We start from the raw sequence: 14,144 nt of genomic DNA, 5'->3' as shown, positions 1-14,144 counted from the left end.
AAAAAAAAAAAAAAAAAACACAGTAGGAGATGGTACCGAGCTAAAGATGATCGGAATCGGCGATGAAGAAAGATTCTGGTCTTTCTTGATTTGTTGTTTCTCTGGTTTTTTTCCTCTTTTTCGATTTCTTTATTTGGAAAAGAAGGAGAAGGAGCTGAATGAAAACCATCTGATTCTTCTCAAGAAATGAAAACCCTTCTTTCTAGGTATTACCTACAAATGAGTTGAGGAAGAAGACACAGAGCTGGAGAGAAGATTGTAGCCTTACCTCTGCTGGGAGAGAATAAACTAAGTTGAGGAAGAAGCCACAGAGCTGGAGAGATCGCCTTCCTTCGTCTTTCTTCAACAAGATCGCTTCCTTGTTCTTTCCTATAAGAGTCCCACCAAATTGGTGGGACTTTGAAAGGGAAGAAATGGAAGAAACACTCCTCCGACAGGAAACCCTAACCATCTGACAATTATTCCACAACTCTCCCACCCCTTTCATCCAAACAACCCTATTTTACACTGTTTTGTGGGAAAGTTGTCAGAAATCCCACCCCACCAAGTCCCTTCTAAACAAACGGGCTCTAATCTGATGGGTATAAGAAGAATACCTAATCTAGTGCACTTGCTATTAGTACTTTGTGGAAAGATAATATGACCATTCCAATTGTTAGATATAGAGGACATGGTTTTAATCCCTGATCTAGTGGTTATAGGAAGAATACCAGGTCTAGTACTACACCCGTAAGCATCACATGAAAAGGTAATGTAACCAGTCCAATTTTTGGATAGGGATCAAGGACATGGTTTAGTTTAATCACATGATGAATTTCAAAGCCTAATCCAATCAAATATTTTCTCATGTATTAGCATGCATCTCGGTGCATCGTACTAGTACTCTGACCACAGGCCAATTGTGCCCTCTACAATGATTATGGTTTTTAAAAGCACAATTTTGTCACTTGAAAAATTCCATTTTTTCGAAAGTTTGATATTAATTAATAGACCTTGTGGTCTACCTACTACAAAATTTCAGCATCATCCGACGTGCCATGTGGTGGAACTAAGTGCTAGTATAGAAATCTTTCCTAGACGTGCTAGATGTACTAAAAATACTGCACATAAGAAAATACATTAAAGATAATGTACTCAGTCAGCTTCATTAAGGCCTCGTCACTTTAGGACCTTGCATTGTGACCAACTTAAGTAATCAATCGGCATATGCTAGGCATTGTTCTATTTATAAATGGTCAATCGAATATAACCAGGCTACCAAAAATTGGGCTAAATGGATCTTGTACAGATTAATGACACACTCATCTCTAAATAAACTATAATCGGGCTTCATATATGGGGCCTAAACGAGCTCTAAACAGGGCTTAAACATGTCGGGCTATTAATTGATTAGGTGATGGTCGAATAGCACCCATGTTGGGGGAACGATCGATTGTAATCAGGCCATGCTTAAACTCAACACATTTATTAATCAGACTGGGTCTAATCAAGCTTTAAATAGTTGAGCTCAGTTGGGCCTACCAAGTCAGGCCTAGGATTGACACACCTATATATAGTTATAGTTCTAAACTTCTGGTGTAGGTTATACTCAGGTTTATGTCAACCGTTAGTGACTTATCCTCTTTACATTTCCATGCATGAACATACAAAGAACCACTTCAATAATAGAGAGCTGGGAAGGAATATGTTTTTTTGTAGATTTGGTGTGATTTGAGAAGTCGCCTCAAGATGCTTCCTTTTTTAGCCTATGCTTATGGGGTTACTCTCCTTTAGTTTCATAATAGAATTGGGAAGTGATGCGGTAAAAATTGATCGGATGATCTTCCCTATAGTTCCTTGTGCTCCAACCGACCTGCATAGAAGAGACGATAGGGGAGAACCAAGCTGACCTGACAGGGGACTCTCTGATGCCTAAGTCAGATCTTTCCACAATAGATGCTCAAAAGAGCTTTTTCAGTAAAAGAAATAATTGATCGATCCCCTATGATGGAGGCTTACCTTGGTATTTATAGGCTGCTGATGGAGAGAGAAGGAAGGGCATTTGTGGAGAGTCCTGTTTAGGCGTAGAGTCCTTGAGGGGAGTGGCGCTCCGATTTTGGGAATATTCTGGGTTTCAGAGCATATTCTAGGAATATTCCCCATTGATCTCGGAGGTACAAGTCGTGAGAGGGGTGGACGCCTCTGATGACGTGTAGTGGATAGAGTCCTGCCCCCGGGATCAGGGATCATGTCCCTTGAATGTAGGAGTGGATGTGTGCACGTTTCTGGGTGCCTTACTTGACTGTGCCGTGCCGATGTGACAGGTTGGTTGAGCCGAGGTGACTGGTTGGCATGAGGAGAGACCGAGGTGGCTGCTCGACACGAGGAGAGGCCGAGGCAAACAAAAACACGTTTTTGAAAACCTTGTTGTTGACGTCGGGCCGCGGTGACGGCATGGCCTGATGGAGGGCCAAGGTGGCAGCACGGCCTGATGGAGGGCCGAGGTGGCAGCACGGCCTGATGGAGGGCCAAGGTGGCAGCACGGCCTGATGGAGGGTCGAGGTGGTAGCACGGCCTGATGGAGGGCTGAGGTGGTAGCATGGCCTGATGGAGGGTCGAGGCTACAGCACGGCCTGATGAGATGCCGAGGTGGAAGCATGGCCTAATGAAGGGCAGAGGTGCAACATTGGTCAGGACGATCCCTACTTGTCCCGTGGTTGGGAAGAAATACCCTCATCAAGAAGGAATATGCATATATCTAGATTAATTAGGTGTGATTTGAGAAGTTGTCTAGATGCTTTTCACATGAAGAGAGAATATCATAAAAGGTGAAAACAATAGAGAATATGCATATATTGAGTATGACATTACACATGAGCATAATTTTGAATTCTAAGGCTGCATTTGGTAACGTTTCTATTCCAGAAACGATGTTTCGTGTCAAAAACAAAAATTTAAATTTCTATGTCAAAATGCCATTTTTAAATGAAAAAGTGGTGTTTGGTAAATCTGTTTCAGGAATGGTTTCAGAACGGAAAAACAACAGTTGTGGTGTTTGATAAACACAAAAAAAATAACAAAAAAATTAAAATTAAAATTAAAATTTTCCTCAATTCACTACCTGAAGCTCCTTAAACAAAGTTAAAAAAAGAACAATAATCTATTGGTAAATACAACATTTTGATCATATAAACCCCAAGCACAACCCCAATTGACCACAAGTCAAAACCCTAGAACTACTCTAGTCATACCACAAAAAAAAAAATTGAGATAGAAGAGACAGGGAGGACAAGAACCCGATAAGCAGGAAAGGGAGGAGTGTAGACCTGATAAGAAACAATGACAAAAAGCAATATCTAAAGCATTTTTTATTAAATAATTTCTCAATCAAAACAAAGGTGGTCATTTTGATCTGACGCCACTGCTTGTTGTTCATTTTCCTATCTTATCTCCCTTCCTTGTTCTTCTCATATTTGAAGCAATAGGAATATAAAGAGGTGCATAAAGAAACAAGGGCTAGCTTTAGTTAGAAACTTGGCAATGGAGGAGAACCCAGCTTCACCGAACTTGTAACCAGAGAAGTGATTACTGTTCCTTTGGTTCGATCAACAAGCTTGCGAACAACAGATGATACGATCAGAGTTGTTGCAGCCCCGACATCATTTCTCGATATCAATGATGTTCCAACAATAAAGTCCAGTAATGGTGTCACTCCACGACTTGCAAACACCTGAGCCGGAGACACAATTGGAAAAGAGAGAGAGCTTGTAAGGAAGAGGGCTTTGCAGCGGCGTGAACGAGAGAGAGAGAGAGAGAGAGAGAGAGAGAGAGAGCTTGTAACAGTGACAGTGGAAGACGAGGTTGAGGAGAGCTTGCAGGTGTTCACCAGCAGGCTGCGAGGGCAGATCGGTAACCAGCAGCAGTGATGGTGGAAGACGGGTTTGTGGGAAATTGTCGGGAACGATTTTATTAAAATGCCCCATATTGTTCCCTTTTTTTATTTATTTATTTTTATCTAGAACGAAACGGGAATGACGGAACGAGTTTTTGTCGTTCCGTTATTTCCCGTTTCTATAGTTTTTTTTTTCCACTTTTTGTTCCAAAAAATTGTTTCTCACCACAAATACACCAAACACTAGATTCCGTTTTTTTGTTCCATTAGAACGAAAAAACTCTAGAAACGTTCCAAAATAACGATACCAAACGTAGCCTAAATGTGTTTGAAAATTGAAACCTTTAGACAGATGATGGAATAATCTCACATCCCATCTAGGTAGGTTGTTCCATTACGATTTAATGGTTGTGGATTTGAGTAGAGAAATATTCTCTCGAAAGTGAGTATAAAGCTACCTAACATTATGAATCTTTTCCCAAACCTTGCAATGGTGGGAGCCTCGTGTAATAGGTATGTCCTTCTTTAATGAATTTTCATTCATAATTTCCATCTCAAGATTAACGACTGAATTTGGACATACCCTATTTTATGTATACGGTTGTCTAATTGACACTCCTATAGTTGTAGTTAGAATTTATACCATTTTATAATTGTCTCATTTTCTTATTCTTAAAAGTTATTGAAATTATAAATAAGAAAATATTTTTAAAAATAATTTGAAAGTGACTTATCATTATGTTATTATCAAAGACTGTCATTATTTTACATTTTTTTTAGTATACATGTAAAATGATAAGATCTACTCTCATTGAAAAAATATATTATATAAAAAAGACAAAAACATCGGTTTCTTGAAATTGTTTAGAGTAACTCTCTAGAGTTTTTTTACTAGAAAAACTTCACCCTTTCTTTTTAAATAAGTTAATTTTTTATTATATTTTTAGACCTTTATTTTGACTGGCCAAAAAATCCCATTAGACTTAAATTCAATTATTGAGCAGAGGACAATGCCGACAAATGTCAACATAGTGTGAATGCACTTTTGTCATTGGTGGATAATGATTGAATTTTCCTTTCAAATTCCTTAGACATATTTCAGATTTATTATTCTCTTTCCTCATATCCTTCATAACTTTTTAGTATTTATTATTTTACCATACCTTTCATACCATTTGATTTTATCACCAAAAAAAAATCTATTTCATATGAACGGTTATGAATTGGTAGAAGGCATCTAGAGAATATTTTAAGATGATGCTAAGACCCTATAGAAATTTCCGAATCCTAAAATAATGGTGAATGAACTATCCTCTACGAATTCCTACCCAAAAAAAAAAAAAATTTCCTCTACGAATTAAGGAAAACTTTCTCTATAGAGAAATATAACTTCCTCCATTTAACCAACTTGGGTCACAATTCACAACACGCAACTTATAGGGTCCAATCCCTAACCTCCCTGCCAACCAAACGGGGCCATTGGTTCTCATATCCCGGTAACCCTTTTCGCCCAGGATTGTGGGCTTGTTGTGGGCCTGATTGTCAATTACTCACGCCAACCTAACCCCAGGCTCAGCCCAATAGTGAATGCTGCGCTGGGTGGTGGGTCCCACATTAATAATCCGATTTGACACTTGAAGCTCAGACAGCTCAGAGTCTCAGACAGCTTCTTATTCTTTAGATACGCATCCAACGGTTGTACATAACCTCTTTATAATTCTCAAAATAACCGACATACACAGGAAATTATCGGATTAGAATAATAAAAAAAACTATGGAAAGCTTACATTTGTCTCTGTTTCTCTTATTTTTAATCCCTACCTTTTTTCCGTCTCTCTAGAAAAAGGCAAAAACACACTGGTCCTCGTAAGAAACGGCGGTTCTTCCTGTGAGACTCCACAGTAGTCGTGACAGTTCATAGTCTTCCAAGACTTGAAAGCCGTCTCAATCTTCTATCCTTATTCTTTGCTTCTTCCCTCCATCTTCAATGTCGGTCACTCTGTCCCATTCGATCTGTCATCGAAAATGATAAATTTTATTATCGGATTTTTGATAGCCTGGAAAGCTTCACAACTGTCAGATTCCAACTCTTTTCCAGTCCAATATCGATCTTATTAAGTGTTACAGAGGTTTGTTCTTCCTTTGATCTGATTTTAATCGGTTTGGGGTTGGAAATGGAGGGTGGTGGTGGTGGTGATGGTGGAATGAAATTGAGGACTTGGAGATTGAAGGAAGATCGAGGTGTCGGTGTTGGACAGACTGGAACAGAGGCGGCTTCTTTAGGTGTTGATGTCTCTGTTTCTTCGCCGGTAACTCGTCAGAAAGCGGCTGCTGCTAAGCAGTTTATCGAGAATCATTATAAGAACTATCTCCAAGGCTTGCAAGATCGTAAAGAGAGGTATAGTTCAAGTATTTAGAGTTGATCCATTGTTCTTGAATGAGATACCTCTTTCGTAAGTTAATGTTGATGACATGTTATGCAAAGAGCTATATGAAAAGTGATAAATTGAATTCAACTGCATTCATTCAATCCTTAAATGATTGAGTTCCGATTCTGAAATTGCCTACTTTAATGACATCCTTCACTTCCTAGCTCAGAATGTTGTGATATTTGGCAGGATAAATATTTTTTCTCAAGAGAAGAAGAAGAAAAGTAAATAAGAAATGGTACAAATAGATTCAATTAGACCTTCCTTTGGTAGTTCATGTTTAATTGCATATTCAGTTACTTTGGCTTGGAGATGCTTTTAAAAAATAAAAAAATTCAATTCGGACCATGTCATCGTGCAGCGTTCCCTAATGTTTCTTAAAGAGCTTGAATGATGCTTTTTTTTTTTTTTTTGGATAAATGGTAATATAGTTTCAAACTAATTTGTTTCAGACGTTGGGCACTTCAAAGGAAAGCACAAGAAGCTCAAATCTCAAATGAAGAACAACAAGAGATGCTGAGGAATTTGGAACGTAGAGAAACTGAGTATATGCGATTGCAAAGACATAAGATGGGAATCGATGACTTTGAGCAATTAACAGTAATTGGAAAAGGTGCATTTGGTGAGGTATATGTGAATCATTATAGGAGGAGAAGTGTTCGATGTGATGTCCTCTGATATTGTTAGTATGCATAGGCATTTTCTTATGACAACTTTCCAGAGTCAATGGAAAACTAACCCCAGCACTTAGTCTTTGAAAGCCAATGCTAGACAATAATAACTTAAGATGAATCACTTCGTTGGGTATATTAAATGTATAGCGGAGAAACTAGGAAAAGTGTGATTTCAATGTGAGCTCAAGTGTGTGAAAACATCGATAAATAGGCATTAGATGTGCTTAAGACATTTATATCTTTCCAAGAGTCAAAAGTAATTTTAAATTGCTCAAGGTCTCTAGGGAATATGCCAATTATATAATTTTGAGTAGATGTTCCAAGAGAGTGGATGGATCTTCAGACAAGGGGCATAAAGATCTAGTTCATGAAAACTGTTGCAAGTGGTCTTCCCATAATTGGAGGAAAATCTACAAAACCAAAAAATGTTGGTGATCTAAGTTAAAGATTATGGAATATTAAGTCTGTCATCTTGTTTTCTTTCCTACATGTATGTTCCAATTGTTAGACTTGATCTAGTGCCAAGATCACATTGCTTGAGAGTTTTTTTCTCTCTGATCTAACATGTGCAATGTCAAACCTAGTAGATGGTCTTCTTCTTCCTTTTTCCCCCCTTTTAATTTATATTTTTAGGCATGCTTGTTATGATTCGAACTTTAGTGAGGAGTATACTTTATTCAATAAGAAACCATGTTTTTAACTAGGAATCCATTGGAAAATGGCCAACAAGGAAATTGAAAATTATGAAAATAAAATCAAGTTAGGTTGATCCAGGTTCTGTCTCCTGCCTGTGTCCAAACAAAACTTTCTTGTTGTTTAGTGCATAGAATTGATAAGGTCCTATAAGGTCAACAATGATATGATGTGAGGAGAATGTATACAAGATCATGGTTTCGAAAACCATAACTGGAATCAAAATTAGTTGGTCAATCTACCCTTTCGTTATGTCCAAAAGCCTAATGATATATCGGAGCAATCGATAAAATGTATTGGGAGGTACTTGTAGCACCTTGTTTGTTATTTTTCTTGTGTAGAAACATTGTTATTTATGTTAGAAGATATAGTATCAATGAGTCCCTGAAGAATTTGACCAATAATTATTTCTTCTTAAACTTGGGAATATTCACCTTTAGGCTGATAAGTCTGGTTTTGTCGTTCATTCTCCCCATATTCAAATACTTCAATTACTCTTCTGCCTGCATAATATTTCTTTTGCTACATTTTAAATTTTAAACCACTGAACATAGAAAAGAATATGAATGATAAGGTTCTGATTGGCTACCACATGCTTAACTATATGAATGTTACAGAAAATCTCAACAACTTTGTTAACTTATATTTCCTGCTATCATACTGACTGTAAAAGTTGATTATGTAGATTATTAGATTCTATTTCCTGTTATCATACTAACTATAAAAAAGTTGATTATATAAATTAATGGATAATGATTCTTATTCTTTTTCCGGTTGCTTTCGCCTAATATTTCTGTTGGCTCTGAATTTCTTATAAAAATGCAGGTGAGGCTTTGCCGTGCTAAAAACACAGGAGAAATCTTTGCCATGAAGAAGTTGAAAAAATCAGAAATGCTTAGTCGTGGACAGGTGAATAATTCTCTAAACTTAAAACTTTAAGACTTTCAGAGTCATGATGCCACTTGCACATTATATTATTGTGATAGTATATCAACATAATCTTTATATACGCCTGCATAATAAATTCAATTTATGAATGGGCATGTCAGTGATATCCTTTTTCATTTCTTATGAACTTCTTAGCATGGTACATGCTCAACTTATCTTGTTGTTTGTGCATCTTGTCTTTATAATTTTTTATCCCTTTCTTTCTTTCAGGTTGAGCATGTTAGATCTGAGAGAAACTTACTTGCTGAGGTTGACAGCCGTTGCATTGTAAAACTATTCTATTCTTTCCAGGATTCTGAATTTTTGTACCTTATCATGGAGTATTTACCTGGCGGTGACATCATGACGCTTCTAATGAGAGCTGATGTTCTTTCTGAAGATGTTTCACGATTTTACATAGCAGAAAGCATTTTAGCCATTCATTCTATTCACCAACATAACTACATTCACAGGTATAATGTTTTTGAAGTACATAATGTGGTGATATATAAGGTTTATGTGCTGTACCATAGTTCAGTAGATTCTTGCTAGAGAGCTTTGAAGGTATTTAAACAGCTTTTATATGTAGAATTATCTGTAGCTTCCATAGTTCTAAACACCTGAGTTACTTTGATGCAAACATAAAAATGTTGGATAACAGAAAAAATATTTCACATTAAAAAGTTTCAAAAAATTCATGTGATCCTATAAAATATTTTCTCTTGCTGTGAAGTGAGTAGAATTGTCAATTGTTACCATGATAACATTGTCTCTGCATGTCCATGATGGGTCCCCCCCCCCCTCTCTTTCAGGTCCCTTCTTTGTATGCCTGCTGCAGCACCTTAGATCAAACTCTTTGATTTCTTTTGGTCCCTTTTGGTGTATTCCGTTTAGGAAATTTTAGAAGAACCATCTTTTGTAGTTTATGAATTCCTATATCTGAAGTTAATACATAATTTTTTAACTTTTAAAATTTCCACATGTTATGCAGAATTTCTCTTATAAATTTATCCTGCTTGTAGGGACATAAAGCCAGATAACTTGATCTTGGACAGAAATGGGCATTTGAAGCTCTCAGATTTTGGCTTGTGTAAGCCCCTGGATTGTAAATATTCAACAATTTTATTGGAAAATGAAGGCTTCAGTATTCAGGAACACACAAAAATGGAATCTGAAGGACATGCTGATGGAGCTCCCTGGCTAATGCCAAAAGAACAATTACAGCAATGGAAACGCAATCGACGAGTATTTGTATCATCTTTATCCTATGTTATATCATTCCCTTTCCTTCTTTCTTAGATGCAAGTATGTTCAATGTATTTCTTCAAATTTGTAGCGGTTATATATGTTAAAGGTTTTGAACAGCACACTGTTGTGTTAGGTTAATACTTCGTTAATCTGCAGGCTTATTCTACTGTCGGAACTCTTGATTACATGGCACCTGAGGTATTGCTGAAGAAAGGTTATGGAATGGAATGTGACTGGTGAGACTTACTTCTGAAGTTATTTTGATACAATAGTTGTAATCTAATTTTCTCCTGACCTCGGTCTTATTAGTTAGTTTGCCTTTTAGGTGGTCTTTAGGGGCGATCATGTATGAGATGCTTATAGGTTATCCTCCCTTTTGTTCTGATGATCCAAGGATCACTTGCAGAAAGGTATGATGTATTGGATGCTTATTTGGTATTTTACCAGAGTCATTCCCTTCCCTTTTGTCCCTTCATCCTGAAAATTGATTTGATGTTTCGGTTGCATATCAGATAATAAACTGGAGAAAATGCTTGAAATTCCCTGAGGAACCAAAAATATCAGATGAGGCTAGGGGTTTGATATGTCGTTTACTCTGTGATGTTGACACAAGGCTGGGGACCAGAGGAGTAGAAGAAATAAAGGTATGTTGTCTGTTTAAAATGTAAATATAGTCTTCGCTAATTCAGATTGCAGACCCAGTGATTGCATCTTCACTCTTATTTTCTTTTAGATGATTGCTAATGTTAAATGGAAAAACAGGTTTGTGTAATTTGTGTAGCCAACCCTATTTAAGTGGGATGAGTCTTAATTGAGCTGAGTTGCATATCAGTAATGCCTTGTGTGGATCCTTGTTCAACGATGCATTTAAAAGTTGTTTGTTATAGATTGTAAGGATTGAGTTCTCAATGATATGCTTGAGCTTGCATGCTCTTATGCGTATTGCTTTTTCCCCCCTATTCGTTTACTCCTAGAATCCCAAATGCACCAGGTATCAGTGGGTTTTTCCCCCTTAATATTTTCTATAGTATGTCTTGTGAGCTGGGCCAGAAAAATATTGAATCGAATCTGTTTATGATTATTCAGGCACATCCATGGTTTAGATGCATTCAGTGGGACATGCTATATGAGATGGAAGCTGCCTACAAGCCTACTGTGAATGGAGAATTAGATACTCAAAATTTTGAGAAGTTTGATGAGGTGAGCTCCTAACTATCTACTTATCTAGTAACTGCTCCTTTTGGTTTTTGTAAGTTACAAGTATTATCATAGCTTAAATTCCTAGTGTATTTAATGGAACAAATAGCATTGAAAAAGAATGTTTTGCATCAAAACTGAATTATGTTAAAATTTTGTTGAGGCATTAAACAAAAGGATTTTTCCTGCTGGACTTGTGAGTAGACACCTGGGATAATGAAACTCAACCATCTGCTTAATCTTTTTAGAGTTATCATTATCCATCTAATACACTATAGAACCAATGTTGAAGTGTTAAGGCTGTCTATTTTGTTCACCTATTGTATTTAACCTTTGTAGTTTAATTTAAGTGGAGTTTTGTATCTCAAAAGGTGAAAAAATATCAGAGGAACTGAGGAAGTGAGTATTGGCATTGAGGAAATTTAAGAGCACACATGATTTTCTATTCCTTGGTGTAATTTAATGGATATAGAATGGAAGCAATTATACTCCCAACACTAACCGGGACAGAATGCATCGTCTATTTTTTATGTCTTTGACTTTATATTCTCATACAACGTCTCTCTACTTCTCTCTCACTCTTGTAGCATAACCTTTGTGCTAATTGTTTGCTCATTATTAGGTGGGAGGTCCACAGTCAGCATTGCCAAGAGTAGGACCCTGGCGCAAGGTACTGGCTTTTGTTCCTTGTTCCTTTCTGGTTTGTCTATTGTCTTGTTCTATTGCCAATGTTTATCCTATCACAACCAAATTAATTTGTCTATTTTCCATGACAAGCTACATGTGGAGGTGGATACAAGCCTACACTATATATTTCTTCTATTAGAGGCTAGGTTGAATTCGTAAAGATAACCTTGTTGTCTTCTATTAGATATACATGCTTGATGACATCGTCCTTTGAATGGTCTTAAACTCTGCCGTATAGTATCCAACTCCTTTTCAAATTATGGAGCACAGTTGTTTAATATTTTCATTTGGATTTCCAGTGATGAAATGACTATAAACTAAGGGAGCCTATATGGAAGTTCAAATCTTGGCACAAGGAAAATTCATCTTCTTTTCTTTTTTCTTTTTTGGGTGAAAATTTCATCAAATTCTTGGTTAATACTTCTCCTGCCCTATATTCCATTTCATTTCTATATGACTTCTTGGAATTAGACAAGCTCAAGGAAACCCTTGAACTCTGGGGTACTTAATACACCCTCGTTTGGCACTTGTATCAAGTAGATTGTATTGCTAGCTAGGAGATTTGATCTTCAACCACACGGAAATTTTATGATTTCGTAGTAGAAGTCACCATGACTTGATTCTGTGAGTGTCATCTTATTTTTCTTCTTCGGATGAATGTGTGGATGTCTATTGGATTTGTGATATTATGATTCACAATTGGCATGCTTTTCAAAAACCTGGATAAAATAATGTGTTGTCCTCTAAGGACATAGATTCTAGTTAACAATTTAACATATATATATTTAGATGGGTACAATATAGAAGTGGGGAGGAGGAAGGGGGAAGGAAAAAGTCATCAGTTTAACATATATTATCTAGCTTTGAATCCTTGAAAACAGATATTTAGATGTTTTCACACTTAAATGAGAAAACTGGTCCTCGGATGGAAAAATTATCTCATTCTTGTCACTGCAAATTGTATTGCAAGCTGTTAGACAACTTTTATGAGTTAGAGAGCTACCTTCATCTTCTGTAAACCTTATTTACCTTCCCTCTTATCTTTGATAGAATGAAATAATGAATGGATCTATCCATCCTCAACTTTGTCGGACTAATCAAATATCTTCAAATTTTCTCTTATACTAAATATTGCAGATGTTGACGTCAAAAGATTCCAATTTCATAGGGTATACTTACAAGAAATCAGATGTGCTAAAATCAATTGGAACTTCAGGTTGGTTGATTTTCAGGTTTTGATTCTGTTAAAATGTGTTGATATGTCTTAATGATTGGTGGGCCTACTTCACATTCTAAATTCCTGTTGCAATGCCTTCTTATTTTTGTTTATTTTCCTTCTAGGCTGGTCGTAATTCCTTTTTCAATTTGAACTCTATGACCATTGTCTTCATGTAGGCCTATGGAAATTTATGAGAGAGAAAAAAAGAGCAGCTATTTTAGAGGGAAGGTTGGAAACCAACAATTTACCACATAAAATTTAACAAAAAGAAAGGGTAGCAAGGCTGTTGATATTACAAAACATACATGCACAACAGAATATTAAAAATTAGAAATTGTACTTTTATAATAGGGAGTAAACAAGATAAGAATTGGGTATTGGAAATGGACAAAGATTCTCTTGTTGATACATGGTACTTGTACGAGCCATACAGAGCTCCTGGTTCATACATCTTGATGAGTTTTCAGAATACCACTGAGTATCAAAAACTTACACCACTTGACCCCAACACCAACACCACCACCACCACAACCACCACCTTTGATGCCCCTTGAATCTTCTCCACTTCTTTCCTCTTTTGTAGTGTTCTTTGATGTTTCCACTTTTACTCCTTATATAGAGATAGGTAACTTGCTTTCGACTAATACTCACTACCATAGACTCTTCATCCGATGAATCTTTTCATTTTCTTAGGTACACTTCTAATCACTAGATTCTAAATACATCCAACTTGAACTTTTTCCTTGCACACATTTTTCAGGTGCATGTATTTCATAGAATCCTAAAGTCCACACTAACCTAGACGCTAAACCAAATTTTGAATTATTTACTCCAGCAGTGGCAAGGTCATTGAGATGAATGAGTAGGAAGATCATAAAAAGGATATTAAAAAATTGACGGGCGAACCTAATTGTAGTTTCCATTCGACATGTTCAATGAAGGCCATTGGCTGCACCTTCAGAAAGAAGCACAATGTTGGAGGTCTGGGCTTTAAAATAGGAGGGCAGGAAAGGATCCCAATGATGTATTTGAAATTGATTAGAGTGTGCACTTTAGCAGAGGATATGGCTTTGTATGGGATGGACTGAACAAACAGGATAGTTCCCATATGGTTAGGGCCATTCTTATTGATGGTATTGATGTATCCAGTCATTAATCTTTCAAAGTGTTGAAAATCAAGGGAATGTTGAAGTGAAAAG

General features: G+C 36.7%; 1 protein-coding gene across 2 annotated transcripts; it reads left to right on the top strand.

Annotated features, from left to right (window-relative positions):
- The first annotated feature begins 5,706 nt into the window (after positions 1-5,706).
- On the top strand, positions 5,707-13,421 carry LOC122057276 (serine/threonine-protein kinase tricornered-like). 2 transcript variants are annotated; one of them, XM_042619328.1, is made up of 11 exons: positions 5,707-6,269; positions 6,753-6,927; positions 8,493-8,576; positions 8,826-9,067; positions 9,617-9,839; positions 9,999-10,078; positions 10,168-10,252; positions 10,355-10,486; positions 10,929-11,042; positions 11,662-11,709; positions 12,864-13,421. In XM_042619328.1, the coding sequence occupies exons 1-11, from the start codon at positions 6,046-6,048 to the stop codon at positions 12,963-12,965; spliced, it is 1,509 nt and encodes a 502-aa protein (XP_042475262.1). In that variant the 5' UTR covers positions 5,707-6,045; the 3' UTR covers positions 12,966-13,421. The 2 variants fall into 2 exon arrangements, with proteins under 2 accessions (XP_042475262.1, XP_042475261.1); XM_042619327.1 differs by having other exon boundaries at positions 5,708-6,269; positions 9,617-9,845; positions 12,864-13,416.
- The last annotated feature ends 723 nt before the right edge of the window (positions 13,422-14,144 follow it).

This window comes from Macadamia integrifolia, chromosome 12 (genome assembly GCF_013358625.1).
Source record: "Macadamia integrifolia cultivar HAES 741 chromosome 12, SCU_Mint_v3, whole genome shotgun sequence".
Classification (NCBI taxonomy): domain Eukaryota; kingdom Viridiplantae; phylum Streptophyta; class Magnoliopsida; order Proteales; family Proteaceae; genus Macadamia; species Macadamia integrifolia.
This window is presented reverse-complemented; position numbering and strand designations above follow the sequence as displayed.